Here is a 16,671-nt window from a genome sequence, read left to right as displayed (position 1 = left end):
AAGTGGCAGTTGGTCAAGGCCACACCCCCACCCTCCACCTTGCCCCCCCTCTCTCCTCCTCAATAGCTACAGACAGAAATGGCACATACTGAGGAAAGCTCATTGTGGGACTGGCTCTAGTGGCTGTAATTCTGCACCAAGACTGAATTTCAGGAAAGAGACTTCAGATACAGTATTAGAGGACCACTAAGGTCTATATAAAAGCATTCAAAGAGCACCATGTCATGGGACCTTTAAACAATTACTATACATTTTGAGTGGTAAATCTTCCACTGTAAACTGCATATGTGAGAACAAAAAGCTTAGCAACAGGCGTAGCAAAGGTAATTAAAGAGGGTGAACGGTCAATTGCATTTGGATATTTGCCTAAAAAAGCTTTTATGACTCCAGTCTTAATGCTAAACAACTTCTCAAAGAAGCAAGTTGTCAGCTTTACAATTACTCACATTAAAGATAAACTGTATAGCTGGTCGGGAGATCTACTTGTAGCTATAGATAAATAAGAGAAAACGAGCTAATAAATGAACCTACATTTGGGGAGTTCAGTGTAAGGTAACAAACTGAAACTGGAAAAGTCATTGAGGGCAGTAAGAAAACAGATACAGAAAGGAACAAGATAAAGAAAGATAGGGAGGTTAGAGGGTAGACTTAGAAGCAGAGAGAGGGAGAAAGGAGAAGAATGACAAAACTTTGGACACAGCTTTGTTAAAGAAGGTGGGGCATTGTAAAGCCCACTGGGGAATACTAGGGAATTCTGTTTGCTTGTCCTGCATTATGTTCCCTCTGCAGACTTTATGAGAACGAACCAAAATCGGACCCCCCCCAAAAAAAGGGAAATAAAGCTGAGCTGGTTTCTGCAGAGAAAAGTGTTACATGTTGAATGAAAAACAAATATTTGAACAGATGAGGAGACATTTCTTTTATGCTGCTGAGGTACCACAGCTTCATAAGCATAGCACAGAACGCCTCATTTGGATTTTACCCTTCAACAACCTGCTAAAATACACAGCTGAAGAGAAAGAGATACAGGAAAGGCAGAGACAGACAGAGTAGGGGGGAAGAAGAGAGGAAGTGAGATAGAGAGGAAGATTTGGTATGTAGACAACCACTGCGAAAGGAAATAAACAGATCCATACTTTACACACACACACACACTCCGTTTCCGTGTTTTCACTATGCACCTACACACTGTATATCAATGTTTACGTTTGCTATCTCTGTGTGTCTATGTCGGTGTGTGTGTGTGTGGGTCTTTCTGTGTGTTTTCTGGACGTTTGAAATGTTTCCAGCAGCAACACCCAGCTAGCCCCACCCCACCCCACCCCACACCACTCTCTCTCCAAACACCAACAGTCTCATCACACACTGGCCCAGAGTCAAGCAAATAAACTGCACTGAGGAGCGCTGGGGAGGCCGGGAGGCTGCAGTAAACATCACAGACCGGACTCTGGTACAGAAAACTGGAGAAAGCTGCAGAATGCTAAATGTTAAAAGAACTAAACACATGGGATCTATTGTTTGTCTGGGTCTGCGTGTGTTTACTGGATGTGTTTCGGGAGCGCATGCTGTTTGCTGTGATCACATAACAACAATAACTATTTGTAGGCATCACTGAAAAATAACACAAAAGCTAAATATCCGGAAGTTAAAGGCCATTTCAAATCGTTTTTTTTTTTTTAAATTCCCTCAGTCTCTGGCTACATGTTGATTCGTAACAAATAGGTCAACAATGAACTTTCAGTCTTAACTTTTTAGCCAACATTGTATGTAGAATCAATGTACAAATCATGTAGAACTCCTTATTAAATCTATTTAGGCTTTAATTCCAAAGATTATAAGGACACAGGTGCAGTTAAAGGGCAGCTTGGCTGTTGCATGTTGTAATCAAGTGGCTTTTCAGTTGAGAACTACATTACTTGTCACATTATATTGTCAGATGTTTCTATTATTCTATTATATAACTTTCATGTATTTTTCGTAGGACTGCATTGGCAACTGAGTGTATGTTTTAAAAGCAGGCATGATCACAAAGAAGGAAAGCCAGAATGAGATTGGGAGTGCTGTGCAGAAGAGACACTACATTACATCTGGACACAACATGCAATCAGGAGCAGTTTGGACACTTCAACATGTAGACGGAAAGAGCTGGCGATCGAGAGAAAACCTCTAATTAAAAGGGTAAATCTGGTCTAACAGCTGGCTGCAGTCATAAAAACGCACACAAGATGGACAGAATTTTATTAGATCTGTCTTTATCTCGGAGCAGTACGATTTCATCAAAAGTTACAATTATATTTCGTAAAATCAGAGCCTTTTTCGTCGTACTTAGATCCAGCTCTGTGTTCAGAAGCTAAGTCCCGGTTATCATGAAAACCGTTGTACATTACTGTCCTGTGAAAACATCAAAAAATAAACCCTGAACTATCATGTTTTCAGCTTTTAAGCAATGCATTTTTCTGATTAAAAAATATTTTTTAAATGTTTTCTTTTATTTTGAGACGCAAAATAATTTTCTCAAACCATAATGGAACACTCCAATATTTCAGGATACCTGAAAAATCACCAGATTTGGAGATACACAGTTTTCACTGGACAGCGACAACAATGTTACAACATTTATTACTATTATAAATGTTAACGCTTGATTAATATTGGTGCCCTTGTTGCTATAAGCTATGGATCCTACTACCTGCCAGTATCATCACCACTGCTGGGTCTCTGAGCCTGCTGAGAGGCAAAGAAGGATTTATGAGAGGCTGGAAGCAAGCCAAGTGACTTCCTGTGGCAGCAGGGGGGGGGGCTCTCTCCAGGCCAGGATCATTATTCACCATCTCTATTGAGCTTTGGGGTGAATGGTTCTTTTGCACTTACCACATACTACTTTATGACATGGGCGCACACACACAATCATACATGGGTTTTACATGACTTCTTTCAGGTAGAGTCACAAAAAGGAATTAAAGTTCAAGAATGTGTAGCCACACAAATTCCCTGTAGGGTTTCCTCTTGCCACAGCTGGGCCCTCGTGTGCGAGTTGTTCAATGTTTTGAGGTCTGTGTTGAATGAGGCGGGTGGACACGGAGGGGTTAAAAAGGGTGGGGAGAGGGGTAGTGTGAGGAATGTGACACCAAGGGCCAAGAGGGATGATGAGGGACACTTACAGGAATCTCTCAATTTCCCGTTGAGAGGCATTTAAGAGTCAGAATTATCACAAAGTGCTGAGCTCACCCTCCTCTAACCCTGGATTCTTTACTTTCACTGTCCACTCATGCCATAACAATTCCCTGAATCACACCTGGTAGAGCTTTGGGTTCATTACTAGTCAAACAAACAGCTAATGATGACAATCTTCTCCCTTTCCCCCCATTCATTACAGCCAAAAACACTGGTGCTTCTGCCAGAAAGATATCAATTTGTTTTTTAAAAGAAAGATCTATCCTGAGCTTGGATGAGAAAAATACATAAGCTTACGTGAACTGGCCTGGGGTAAAGGAAACATCCCTTTTTTCCAAAAATGGGATATTTATTTAAACAGAAATACAATGGATTATTTCTTTAAGACCACACTGTTGCTGTTCAGTCTTGGTGTTATGTTTATGGGAGCCCATGTACACGTGCGTTGTGTTTCTATATGACACAGACATGAGATGCAGTGCTGTTTGAAAAGACTTCAGATGAAGCACAGCAGAGCAATCCTACTGCATTCATGCAGACGTGAGCAAAATACTGAGGGACTGGAATGAGGAGCTGGATGCTCTGAGGAATGCTGAGGCCTTGCCAAGCTAACAAAGCTCTGAGTGCCACTCTGAAGAGCAAAGCTTTAAAACACCCTGAGTGCAGCACGACATCGCCTGTCTGCCTGACAGCCTGCAGAAGAGGCAGCTTCTCCTGCGACATGCTGTTTACACTGGCTTTAGTACCATTCCCGGGTCAAATCACTCCATTAATAAAAGCTATTAATGGGACTGAATTGCCAAAGCTAATGAAATGTTTCAATCTATAAAGAGTGCGAATACATTAGAGTAATGGACTGTCAATCCTAATTTGATCCCTATTCTGGGGAGTTACTGAAGAGTAGCTGAGAGTAAATGGATTCTGTGCCATTGTTTTCTCAACACCTGAGGTCCCAGAACACATCGCTAATGCATGCAGGGATTAAAAAAAGAAAATAGAACAAGGTTTACAGTTTTTTTTTTTTTTACACTTACCTCGGCTGCCATTGTCTTCATCCTGGACGAGAAAAACAGAAAGTAAATGATTTGTGATTTCACTTCATTTAAGAGTTTCTCTTTTTTTGAAAATACTTCTTCATTAATTTTTTTTGCATCACTACAGCATATTCACAGGTTGATGCACCACACTTATAGATGTAGAGATGTAGTGGAGTAATGGCGTCCTGCGCAGAGAATGAAGTCACACTCCCTCTGTGTGTGTTGTAATCTTACAGTAGCTTCCAAGGACACAAGAGCGGACAGGACTCATGTTTGTGTGTGTGTTTTTTTTTTTTTTAATTTGCTCAACACATAAAACCTTAATTTCCCTCTGAGTCCCAGCTAAAAATCCACACACTCCTGCTTTAATCCACCCCTCAGTGACACATATGTTCTCCGTGCATCCTTAAAGACTCCCAGCTCTCCCGAGGCTTTCCTTAAGACGGCCTGACCCTCTTCAAGCTAACCCTGCAAACTGCGATTAATCAAGTGCTCCAATCCAAGACCCGGAATTTTTGTTTTTCTTGTCGGTTTGGGTTACATAATGGGAGAACTGGTCAGGGTGTACAGTGAGTGTGACCTGATGGATTGGAATTTAAAGCTTCAGTTTGAATATTTCCCAGAATCACGTCTTATGATAAGAAGGCCATGGCGGACTCAAGACAGTCAGCTAAAAGTCAAGACAAAATGTTGCCGTGCAACAGCTTGTTTTAGTTGTCTATATATTAATGTAGAGCTGCAAAGATTAACTGATTAGTTGTCAACTATTAAATAAAAAAAAAGTATGACAGTAGACTAAATATCGTTTTTGGAACGAAACAAACATTTGAGGACGTCACCTTGGGCGATTTTCAGACATTTTATAGACCAAACAACTATCGATTAATCAAGAAAATAATCAACAGCCCTATATTAATGTCTCAAGATTACATATTTACATAATAATAATGCTAACTTCTTACACAGGACACTAAGGGCTAAATTCTGCTTTGTCAGGAGCTGCCAGTGTTTTAAGATGGATTTATTGCCTTTATTTTGCATAGTATACACCTTAGACTGCTGGATAAGAGATTTCGAGCAACAAACTTGCTAATGTAATTGGGTTCAATTCAAGTCCACAAAACCTTCATGTCCTTTTATTAAGTTACAGCAAGATCACAAAGCACATAGTGGTCCACTTTGGACTTAAAAGTGGCCGAAACAACATTGTGTCATCCAAGAAGGCCTCTGGGAGAAACTGCCTATCTTTTCGATTACACAAATATCTGAAAATCCTAATCATGCCACAGTTTCTCTTTCAACATGCAGAACAGAAGCCAAAAGCTATAAACAAGAACGCACTATGCTAACAAGTAGGAAATCCTTCTGTGCAAACTGAAAAGGTTGTCAAAATACACTTCAGAGAAAAGTAAACCAAATTTATCCTGAATTATCACTAACAAAAATATAGTAGTCAGGAGGCCACGATAAGCTTTGAGGAAGCTGACTCGAAACACTCACATTCTACCATTAAAGAAGCCCCGTCGTATTGACCCAAAGCCCCGAGTGTGTTCGTCTGTGCCCATTAAGAGTCGGAAGTGCTGTAACGTCAGGATTAATACCAAAGGGCAGATTGGTACGGATGTTATCCAGAGGACAGCTGGCAGACTTCCCAGGTGGGATGATTCAAGTCAGGGAGGCTCTGAAAAACCCCTTGCTAACATTACTGACACGACGTGCATAGATAATATAACAGTTCAAGTGGGATATTGTACTGCTCTTCAGTCTGGCGCAGCGTGGCCACAATTAAACAAACTAAATGTCGCAACTTTAACATCTTAAACAGATGAAATGTTGATTTCCAAGTGCTATGCCTAAGCTGTATCCCAATTCTATACTGCATACTGATTCCAAGCAGGTTTCAGTATGACGTGTGTCCACACTTGTGATGTGACAAAATTAAGTATCAAAGGGCGCCCGGTACTTGTTTCTGTGTTAACTAACATTGAGGATATCATTAAAAAAAAAAACATTTGAAATGGGAACACAGAATGTGGAAAAAACACTTCCTCCCACTAGGGAAATTGAGGAGCTCCTCACAGCTGGAAAAAAATTACAAGTGGTGGATCTCAGAACAGCAAAAACATGATAAACATGATAAACAGTACATATTGTGTGCAATTAGTAAGTAGTGTGGAACTGGGACACATCGCAAGTACTGATGTGTTTGTCTACAGCTGTGTTCAAACAGCAGCTGAAAATCACGATTCTGATTATGTTTTCCCCCTCGTGTCACACAAATCAGGTGTTTTCTAATCATTGTAGACACTAAAAAGCTAAATAAAGTCACACTGTATGATTAAAATCTGGAACACTGACCAGTAGTTATAATTTCCAGGCCCTTGACAGCGAGGCCAGAGTTAGAACAGAGGACAAGAGCCAATAAAGTGACTGGTATTTGGAGAAAAGCCCTGATTCAGTTGAAATTCCAGAAAAAAGTTGCAATAAAATCTTACACTTTTTAATGTTGTTGAAATGGGTCCTAGGGTCCATTTTAGCAGTATACAACACTGATGTACTTTGTCCAATCAAATGCGTATTGTAGTTACTGCTTTGGTAATGTCAAAAATCAATTAGTTCTTAAACTATATATATAAAAACCAAGTTTTATTTGCTTAAAACTGCCTGTGGTGTAAGATTATTCCATCTGTTTCTAGTAAGTCTCTTTTAGCAAAGATTTTTACAACAGTGTCTTATATTAGGTCAGATCCTCCTGCTGGCCTGAGGCTTACATCACTTAATTCAACAAAAGTTTATTTACTTTGGAAATGTGAGTATATTTTCTTACATCAACGTCAGAATTTCTTGCTTATTTTGAACAATTACTCGGCTCTAAATTGCATTAGACGTTGTAAAGATCGTTTTGTTTTGTTATATTTAGGTCATAGTGTCAACAGAGGGGTAAGAGATGACGTTCTGTCACCTTCAGAGAGTTGTGGACGGCAGACTCGGGCGGGTAGACGATGAAGTGTCGCAGTGTGAAGCCGAAGCCCTGGGAGGTTCGGCGCAGGTGAAGCGTCTTGGGCCCCGGCCAGCAAAAAGCCTCCTCCTCTGGCCCGGGAGAAGCCACGGCCGACGCCTCGCTCTGATCGCGCCCATCCTTCTGTTTGGCCTGAAAGGAGGACAAAAACAGGTACATCAGTGTTGATCTTCAGGACATATGCGGTGCGTACACTGGTGTTGACACAGACAGAAACTGAAAAGTAGAGGAGCCTCTTTTTTTAATTTTATTTCTGGGAATATTTGCTTTTTTCTGTTGAGAATTAGATGAGAAGATTGATACAACTCTCTTGTCTGTATGGTAAATATAAGCTATCGGCTACCAGAAGCCTGTTAAAGGACAAATCTGTACCGAGTTCACCGATCTCTGGGATATGTTTTCGTGCTAATCAAATGTGACCAGTTTTATCACAAACCGCTAATTACCTTATAACGCTAGTCGTCGCGGCACTGGTAAAGTAAAAAGAAATAGCTATTTCTACACCACTAACAAGGCTCAAAATAGCACCACACTTCCACGGTAGCATATAATGAGGGTCCCTACATGTAAACCGAAGCATTGAGAACTGACAGTTTAGTGTACAGACAGTTTATTAAAAAGATAGTTTATAAAGACAGTACTGTTCACGTATTCGTCGTTCGACTGGTCGTGACTGTTTTCCCAAGATGGCGCCCGCATGTATACGTGAACGGTAGTGTCTTTCTAAACTATCTTTTTAATAAACTGTCTCACTGTCCTTAAACTTAGCTTAGCATAAAGACTGAAAACAGGGGGGCTCAGCTTTGTTTTTTAAAGGTTGAGCTTTAGAGGTGCTGATAGGTGGAATTTATTACATTCATTTTGGACAGAACCAGGCTAGAGGTTTCCCCCTGCTTTCAGTCTTTATGCTAAGCTAAGCTAACTGGCTATAGATTCATATTTAGCATACAGATTCAAGTATGGTATTGATCTTCTCATCTCACTCTGAACGATGCTGATGAATGCAAAAAACTGAAGAAAAAAAATCATCAGTGACTCAATCTTTTTTTTTGTTGGGACTTTTATCACAGGTTATGGCCTTAGTGTGGACACTGTAAGCAGTTTAACCAAGTACTTCAAAAGGACTTTTAGAGGCATACCAGGTGAAAGGATCCTGTATTTAACAAGAAAAAAAGCCAAACATTTTTAAAAGGTTAGGATAAAAAATAAACAATCTTGTGCAACAGAAATATATTGTTTACTATTTCTTTCCCCTTAAATCATCATCAACTCCCTCAAAATGTATCCTGGGCCCCCCCCGCTGGCAGTCTCAACAACTCATTGGTTTGGGAACCACTGCTGTAGATGATGCAGTGCTCCACAACTAAGAAATCAAATGTGGTTGTGAAAATAATGATGCACCTGAACATGTCCACTTGTTCACTGTTAATAACAAACTCACATCCACAAAAAAGTATAGACACTCCATTCACTTTGCCTCTGGTAATTCCATAAAGCATAGCGGTTCTGCTAAAACAAAGAAGAAACAGCCCGTGGGTAAGCACTGATCTTATTAATCAACTCCCTCTGTTGGTGATTAGTCACAGTTATAAGCCTTGTTGTTTCTGCTGAGGTGTCATTTTGTGGTCAAGGTTTAAGCTTTTGGGAATAAGAAAAAAAGAGTAAACAAGGGTTTGTTAACAGATAGGTTGTAGGGTGTTTCTGCTGCATAAATACATGATGACATATGGTTGTAGACTGTAACCTGCAAATAACAGTCAGATTTTGATGAAGCGGAACATGACCTGGAATTCTTCTGCTGACTGTCATTACAAACACAATGGCAGATTGATACTAACACACAAACAATACAACATATATCTATATATCTATCTATAGATAGATATACAGATATCTGCTCCCCCCGCGACCTGATACCGGATAAGCGGACGAAGATGGATGGATGGATCTATCTATACGCCCCCATTTCCACTACAACATTCTACATTCTGTACATTGTACAGATTAACTTTGTTATTTACTGGACTTGATCTGTCATTTTAGTTCACATACATTAAGTGTCGCAGAGCTCAGAATATTCCCCGATTCTTAATGCCATCAACACTTGAACGTAAATGGTCTCAAATACCAGCAAACTGATCTCTGCGGCTGCAATCGGTGAGAATATAGATATATAATATATCACATTCACGAGCAGCTGTTGATCAAGACATCTGAGTCTCAGCTTGAAAATGCAGAAACATTCATTTGACTCAGCACACCTGCTATCCTCAGATGAAAAGTGTTAAAATGTTGGTGACAGAGGCCAAAAATGCAGTCAGACAATTTTGTTCCTAAGTTGTGGTTAATGGTAGTGATCATAGTATCTGTCAGAATAATCAGGATTGTCATTTAAGCCACATTTGTACTACCCCGAGCTGCGCACAGCCATACATATGGCTTTAGTTATTGCACATTTGGGGCTTTGCAGGGCTATTTGGCATGTTTGCATGATGACAGACTTATCTTCTACATTCCTACTGTGACTAACACGGGATAAAAAAAAAACTCTCAGTAAATGCTGGCTGCTCTCAGCTTGAGTAAAATGAATGCCTACAAAACACAACACGTGCTACACATCAGCAGCAAAACTTTCATTTAAAACGTTCTACAAGAGAAAGTGTTTATACTGACTCGGTCTCAACTGGCAACTGTAGCTAAGCTGAAAATACAGTGAGTCACCCCAGTTTACAAAATGACTCTTTTCCTGAAGATGATATTACAAAACACACACACACACACACACACACACACACACACACACACACACACACACACATAGGGAGTAATAGGTGGTCACATAATACATCTAAACTTAGAGATTACATTGTGATAAAAGGCTCAATACTTTGATGTAGAACTGCAACTGCCGATTAGTTTCATTATTGAGTCTTCATTAAATATTCGGTATATTAATTGATTCATCGGGTTCAAGATGACATCTTCAAATATTTTGTTTTGTCGGACTAACAGTAAAAAACACCAAAGATATTCAGTTTATTATCATGGATGGAAAAAAAAACAGCATGAATTCATATTTGGAGCTAAATCAGAAGCTGTTGATGAAGCCAGTGATTTCTTTTCCATTTTTACTTAAAAAAAAAAAAAAAAAAAGAAAGACTGATGAGTAATTGATTGTCAAAACAGTTGCCAATTTTCTATTGATTGACTAATGAAATGAGAGATGAGATGACTAATCTCTAAAAGAAATCTCTAAAACTCTGGTACATTATGATGTGATTTTGTGAACCAATCCATTTTTTCTAAAAAATGTTTTAAAGAACGCACATATATAAATATGTCCAACTAAATTACAGCAAAAGCCACCACAGTGTAGTAGAAACTATTAGTCGATTAATCGACGAGTCAGCAACAATTGTTTTTAAAAGGGGTGATAGAATGCAAAACCGATTTTACCTTGTCATAGTTGAAAAACGACAGTTTGGAGGGTAACTAGGACATACATAGAACCTCAAAATTCCATTGACACCTCTTTCCTCTGCAAATCTCACAATTTGAAACTGCTGCTGAAAACAGGCGAATCTCAACAGAGCTAATAGTTGACGTCAACTATGTGGCTGTCCCTTATTTGGCTCTAGTCTCTAGTCTTTGTCACGCCCCAACATTTACATAGGCTACACCACTGACCTGAGGTCAGCTTAGTCTTCTGAATCTAGGTCAGGCAGATCTCAGAAATTTTATACATTGTACTGAATTCACTTCTGAGACTTTTTTAATGCGAGAAATCAACTATGTAGAGGTCAAATATGTGCCGTTTTACGAAAACTGATGGCTAATTGCAAATTTTGTCCGACTGTATGTCGGAGTTCAGCAGGAGCTCAGCAGGCTAACATGACAGCGGCCGGTGCTGCCCCGCCGCCTGGCGTGTCCTCCTTCACAGACCTCGGCTCGCTGTGAGATAAATGGATCTCCGTCACGACCGGCAAAAGTGTTAGCTAAGCTTTGTACGACCTTAGGTTTGCTGTGATATACATGCCGTGACAAAATTCAAACTGTAAATATACTATAGTTATGCCGAATGTGTAGCTAGCTAGCCGCGATTTTTACCCATAGGATTGAAGGGACACTAGCAGCTAACAAAACCCCTCACATTCACAAAAATGCATTAAATTGAAATCGGACACAAGTGTTAGCTTTGTAAGACCTTAGGGTAGCTGTAATATAAGTGGCGTAACGAAATTCAAAGTGTAAATACATTATAATTATGCCGAAAGTGTAGCTAGCTAGCCGCGATCTTCGCCCATAGGATTGAAGGGACACTAGCAGCTTAGGAAACCCCTCACATTCACAATTTCATGAAGTGAAATTCAAACTGTAAATATACTATAGTTATCCCGGCAGCCGGCCAGCTCCGCGGAGCCCCGGTAGTCCAGTAACCCAGAAACGGTGACTTTGCCCTGGGTATGGAGCGAAGTCTCGTCAGACTGTGTGGACCTCCTGAAGTCCGACACGTCTTACCAAATTTGCAATTAGCCATCAATTTTCAGAAAACAGCCCATATTTGAGCTTTATATTGTTGATTTCTCGCATAAAAAAGTCTCAGAAGTGAATTTAGTAACGAAACATTGCAGTGTCTGAAATATGGGACCTGCTATCTAGTCTCCAATGTATGTGTATGTGGTTCGCTCAACCAATCAGCGCGCAGCTCATCTAAATATTCATGAGCATACCATATTTGGAAGAAAAGCTCTCGTTCCAAGTAGGGCCAAAACACAGGGATGCATAAGGGCCCATAAAATAGCAACCGGGCCATTTTCAGCCCAACCAATGTTACATACCCTATTAGGAGACCTTAAGGAACAGTGTGAAATACCCTATATAATCATTTTATCACCCCTATAAATTAAATTCTCCAGCCGTTCATTAAGCATAAATGCCAAAAAATATATAGTTCTAGTCTTTCAAATTTAATGATAAGCTGCTTTTCCTTCTTGTAACTTCAATATATTTGAGTTTTGGAGTCTTGGTTTGTCAAGTCACAATGGGCTCTGGGAAATTGTGATGGCCAATTTTGAGACCAAACAATGAATAAATTAACAAAGAAAATAAGCGAAAGTGAAAATATTCGATAGTTGCAGCCCTATCGTATTTCTCAGTGTTTCAAAGTCAAAAAAATGTCACGTGTTGCAATAGTCCAAACATACAAGACAACAATAACCCTCCAACTCCATTGTGAATCTACTTTCCAAAGCCTTTTCAGGAACTTTACAACCCAGCTTTATCATTACAACACACATACAGCAGGAAATATTCTATAACTCTTAATCACAACGTCTATATTGAGCCATCACTGAGAAACACTCTGGCCTTCCCTGCTGCTGCGAGCTGTCTGAGCAACAAGACTTTTGTCACATCCATCATCAAAGTAATGATGAAGCTGAACCACTACACCACAGGGTGTGCGCTAGCGGTTATTGCTAACACTACCGTAGTGACTCCAGGCTACGAGAGCCTGCCAAGAGTTTCAGCCTCAACCCAGATCTCTCCACAGGCTCTTCTCCTACCAAAATACATCGGAGGTGTGGATCCAAAACAAAGACATTCTCCCCACCATCCATTTGACTTCTCTATCCACACCTCTCCTCGGCCTGTCTGGGAGCAGCAGATGTAGAGGCCTCCAGAGAGTGGGATGGGTGTGGACTTAATGGTATGACTGGTGAAATCACCACCAATACCCAGTGGTGTGGAGCTGGAAGTAAGCCTCAGTCCACATTGTAACATTGAGGAGAGGCTGACAGTCCAACTTAGCTGTTTGTTTTGATTTCATACTTAAGATTTTATGTTTTATTATGCAATAGCTAAGCCATTGGCTCAAGTGACCCATGGAAGAGGTGTGCACACACATTTTCCATCTCTCTACATATATAACATGTTGAATTATACAGCAAGAGAAGCAGGAGCATAGCACAATGTGAAGGGAAACAGCAGCATACTGCCTCAGTAAAAGACAGCCGCACACTAAAGGTACAATACTGTAAATCTGCTCCAAACAAGCTCACACAATTACCTGATAAACAAAAATGACTCAATTATGCATGCAATCTGTTCAGCCAAAACAGTCACCATTATGTCCACACTTAGGGTTTGATCTGTGTACTGCCATATGGTGTCGTGGCCTGCGGGATGGTGCATTTGCATGCCTATTCCTGCTACTTTATGTATATGAGATGAGTGAATTTGAATGGCATTACTTGTGGACTCAGCTTTTCTCCACACTATTTTCATTTCTTATTTTTTCTTAGAAAAGAAAGTGTGTGAGTCACCCGTGGGTCGTCTGACCTCATGCGTCTACCTCTTTCACTCCCTCTCGCCTTTTCTTCCCAAACTTCTCTCCCTCTCTGACCACAGACTTTAACATTAGTCACCCTTATTCCCTATATACTATAGGAAAATATTCCTTGGTCCATCACTGCACAATGACTTCATTCTATTAAGCTTTAGTCCATGCTATATAAAAAAAAAACCTAATGGTAGAAGGATACATTTTAAAATACGCACAGCTGGAAAATCCACCTCATCTTCCTCTGACAGCATACAGCAAAGTGTCACTTGGAAACTACCAAAGGGAGCAACAATAAATGAAACCTAAAACCAAAACACACACACAGACACACTCACATTACAAAAGATATCGGTCAGTGAAACGGGACTACCCTGCTGCTGGAGAGCAGGATGACGCACACAAAATTCCTCAGACAGCACAACAAAGTGTAGCCGCCCCTAAACCTCTCCTCCCCTGTCAAATGCTTCCTACGTAAACCTACACACCTCTGCCACTGATACCGCCTAAACACGTATTTCAGCAAGTCAGGGTATTCGCTAAATGCCTCAAAACTGCTAAACTTGCCTCCTCAAAATGTCAATACACAAGATGCTCAACTGTCCTTACCCGAGATCTGACACAGTTCTTTCTGGAGGCTTCTCTGAGCCGAGCCCAGGACACGCTGCGGTTAGGACTGGTCAGCCCCAGTTCTACCTCTCCCCAGTAGGCCCTGGCCAAAAGCTGGAACCAAAGACAGTACGGCTCTGACAGGCAGCCGTCCACCCCAGCCAGGCGAGCCCAGGGACAACCTCCAGATGACGGGGAACGAGAGAGGGAGCAGCACCCTTCGGCGTTCACGTCCACATCCCGCAGGTCTGGGTGATCCTTCAGAGGAACTGGCTTACAGCCTGGTGGTAGCCCGTTCCTCTGGGCCAGCATGGCATAGCCAGGTTTGAGGTGGTAGGATCAAAAGGCTGAATAGATAAAAACTATCCTCAAAAAGGCTCCGGTTTCAGTGTCTTTTGGTTCCTCTTTTCTAAGTAGTCTACTCCAAGTTTCTGGATGAGTCCATTTTGTGCCCTCTTCCTCCCCAGGTCTGTCTTTAGCTGTCTATTCTGGTCTCAGTTTGGAGAAACAGGGCTGTTCTTCTGAGCGTCCCACAGACACATGATGTTTCCACTCAGCCGAGAGGAGAGCGCAGCGGCTGAGTGCACTGCAGAGAGCCCAGTCCGACTGACTGACGTACCCACCCACTCACCACACAAAACTCTCTCTGAAGTATGCACACACACACACACATATTCACATACACACACCAGGCGGCCTGAAGTGAATTCTCTTCCTTTCCTGTCTCCTCCATCTCTCTCTCTCTCTCTCTCTCTCTCTAACTCACCTCTAGTGTGCTCGCCAACAAGCTCACGTGTCGAGGCTCATCAATAAATCATAAGAACAAATGAAAGGAGAAGGTAAGTTAAATACAGTATGAGGAACATTCCAAAAAGTTGTTTTTATGGTAGGAAGCACAAGCAGCACAAAGTTACTATCTGTCAGAAGGAGACAGGAATAGATTGTTTTCACAGCCTGTGGAAGAAGTCAAGTGGGGCTAATACAGATAAGGAAGCATATGGGTTCTGTGAAATCTATAAGGCACAAAAATGCACAGCCGACCCACCCACCTTTGCATGCCTGCAGCTCATCTGGCAACTGCAATGAACTAATGCCTGGGTGGCAGGCTTTGCGGTCAGAGAGACTACCAGGAGGTGCATAAACACACAGCAACTCCTGTATATTCATTTATGCCCTTTGGTTTATTTGGTCCATACGTATAAACACTGTTACATAAGGATAAGCAATGCAACAGAGACAAATTTGAAGCCCCAGCCCTTGTTTAACCAATTTTTAACATAATTTGGTTGAGCTTAATTACCAGACATGCCAAATGAAAAGACAGACATTGGAATAAAGTTGATAAAGTGTCAGATTTTCAGTGACTATTTCAGGGACAATCACACCTTTCAACTGAATTTACAGAAAGTTTACTATATTAAACTAAATATATTGCATTTACAATATAAAATAGAATCTACCATAATGGATCACCACACCCCCTACAGTCCACCCACACAGGTGTTTCCACCTACGTTGCCTGATTTATTTATTTATTTATTTGATTGGGACAGAGCACGTTAATGAACATCAGTAGAAAAATAAAATGTTAAACTGTAACCACCAATTCTCCCTTCATAATCAGCCTAGTATTATGTAAGTAGCTGGCCATGCCACACAGGAATACCTCCTCAATCCTTCCAGGTAAACAAAAATTCACAGAGGCTTGGCAACTGCCTTTATTTCAGGAGCAGTGAGAGGGTTGGGAGCAGGATGTACTTAGCCCTGATACCTTTTAGTAAATCTCTCCAGTAGAGAGCAGGGCCAAAACATCAATTTAATATTTAATCACATTTTCATCTCAGGGATCTCTGGAGCTTTCGTGCTGCTCCAAACATCAGGACTCTGTGCTCTGATACGGTTACTAAATGTTGAAAAAGTCTGTTTAACGTAAGAACAATGGGTCCCCCTTTCGTCCATTTTGAATTTCAATACCTCACTATGTCTCCAGGGTGTTATTAGTTGTACAGATTGTCCCATAATCGTAGGTTTACTGGTTCACGTCCAATGACGGCTAATGTGCGTCCGTCAACAGCCAGCGTGGTTTGTAAAGTCGCTCTGGATGAGATCGTCTGCTAAATGGCGAAAACGTAAATACCGGTCTATTTTGATTCTGAGGAGGAATATTTGCCATCCGAGACGCCGGCGACCATGAAAACAACATCAGGAACCCAGTGGTGGAATGTTCCCTCTCAGCGTTTTGTTATGAGCATCTTGTTACCACATTCACTCAGCTCAATATAGCATGTGGTATTCCGTATGGAAAAGATAGCAGGAATAGACGTCGCCAAATTGAGACACTTGACTTGTGGAAGCCAAAACAAGGATTAAGCCCTACAAGAATGGTTATATATGGAAACAGTAGCCAACTGCATATATATATATATATATATATATATATATATATATATATATATATATATGTGTGTGTGAATTTGTGAATTGCATTGCAA

The 16,671-nt window shown here is 40.9% G+C and overlaps 1 protein-coding gene across 4 annotated transcripts in view; it reads right to left on the bottom strand.

The window, feature by feature from the left end:
- The window catches only part of LOC116048555 (rho GTPase-activating protein 21), an 85,852-nt gene that overhangs the window by 32,551 nt on the left and 36,630 nt on the right, over nucleotides 1-16,671 (bottom strand). For 2 of the 4 annotated variants that reach the window (XM_031297692.2, XM_031297693.2), the window contains exons 1-3: nucleotides 14,180-14,790; nucleotides 7,174-7,362; nucleotides 4,209-4,230 (exon numbers count right to left, since the gene is read on the bottom strand). In XM_031297692.2, coding sequence (XP_031153552.1) covers nucleotides 4,209-4,230; nucleotides 7,174-7,362; nucleotides 14,180-14,491 — 523 coding nt within the window. In that variant the 5' untranslated portion in view covers nucleotides 14,492-14,790. Of the gene's footprint in view, nucleotides 1-4,208; nucleotides 4,231-7,173; nucleotides 7,363-14,179; nucleotides 14,791-16,671 lie in introns of those variants that run through there. The other 2 variants (XM_031297695.2, XM_031297694.2) reach the window with 1 other exon arrangement.

Source organism: Sander lucioperca, chromosome 23 (assembly GCF_008315115.2).
Source record: "Sander lucioperca isolate FBNREF2018 chromosome 23, SLUC_FBN_1.2, whole genome shotgun sequence".
Taxonomy (NCBI): domain Eukaryota; kingdom Metazoa; phylum Chordata; class Actinopteri; order Perciformes; family Percidae; genus Sander; species Sander lucioperca.
This window is presented reverse-complemented; position numbering and strand designations above follow the sequence as displayed.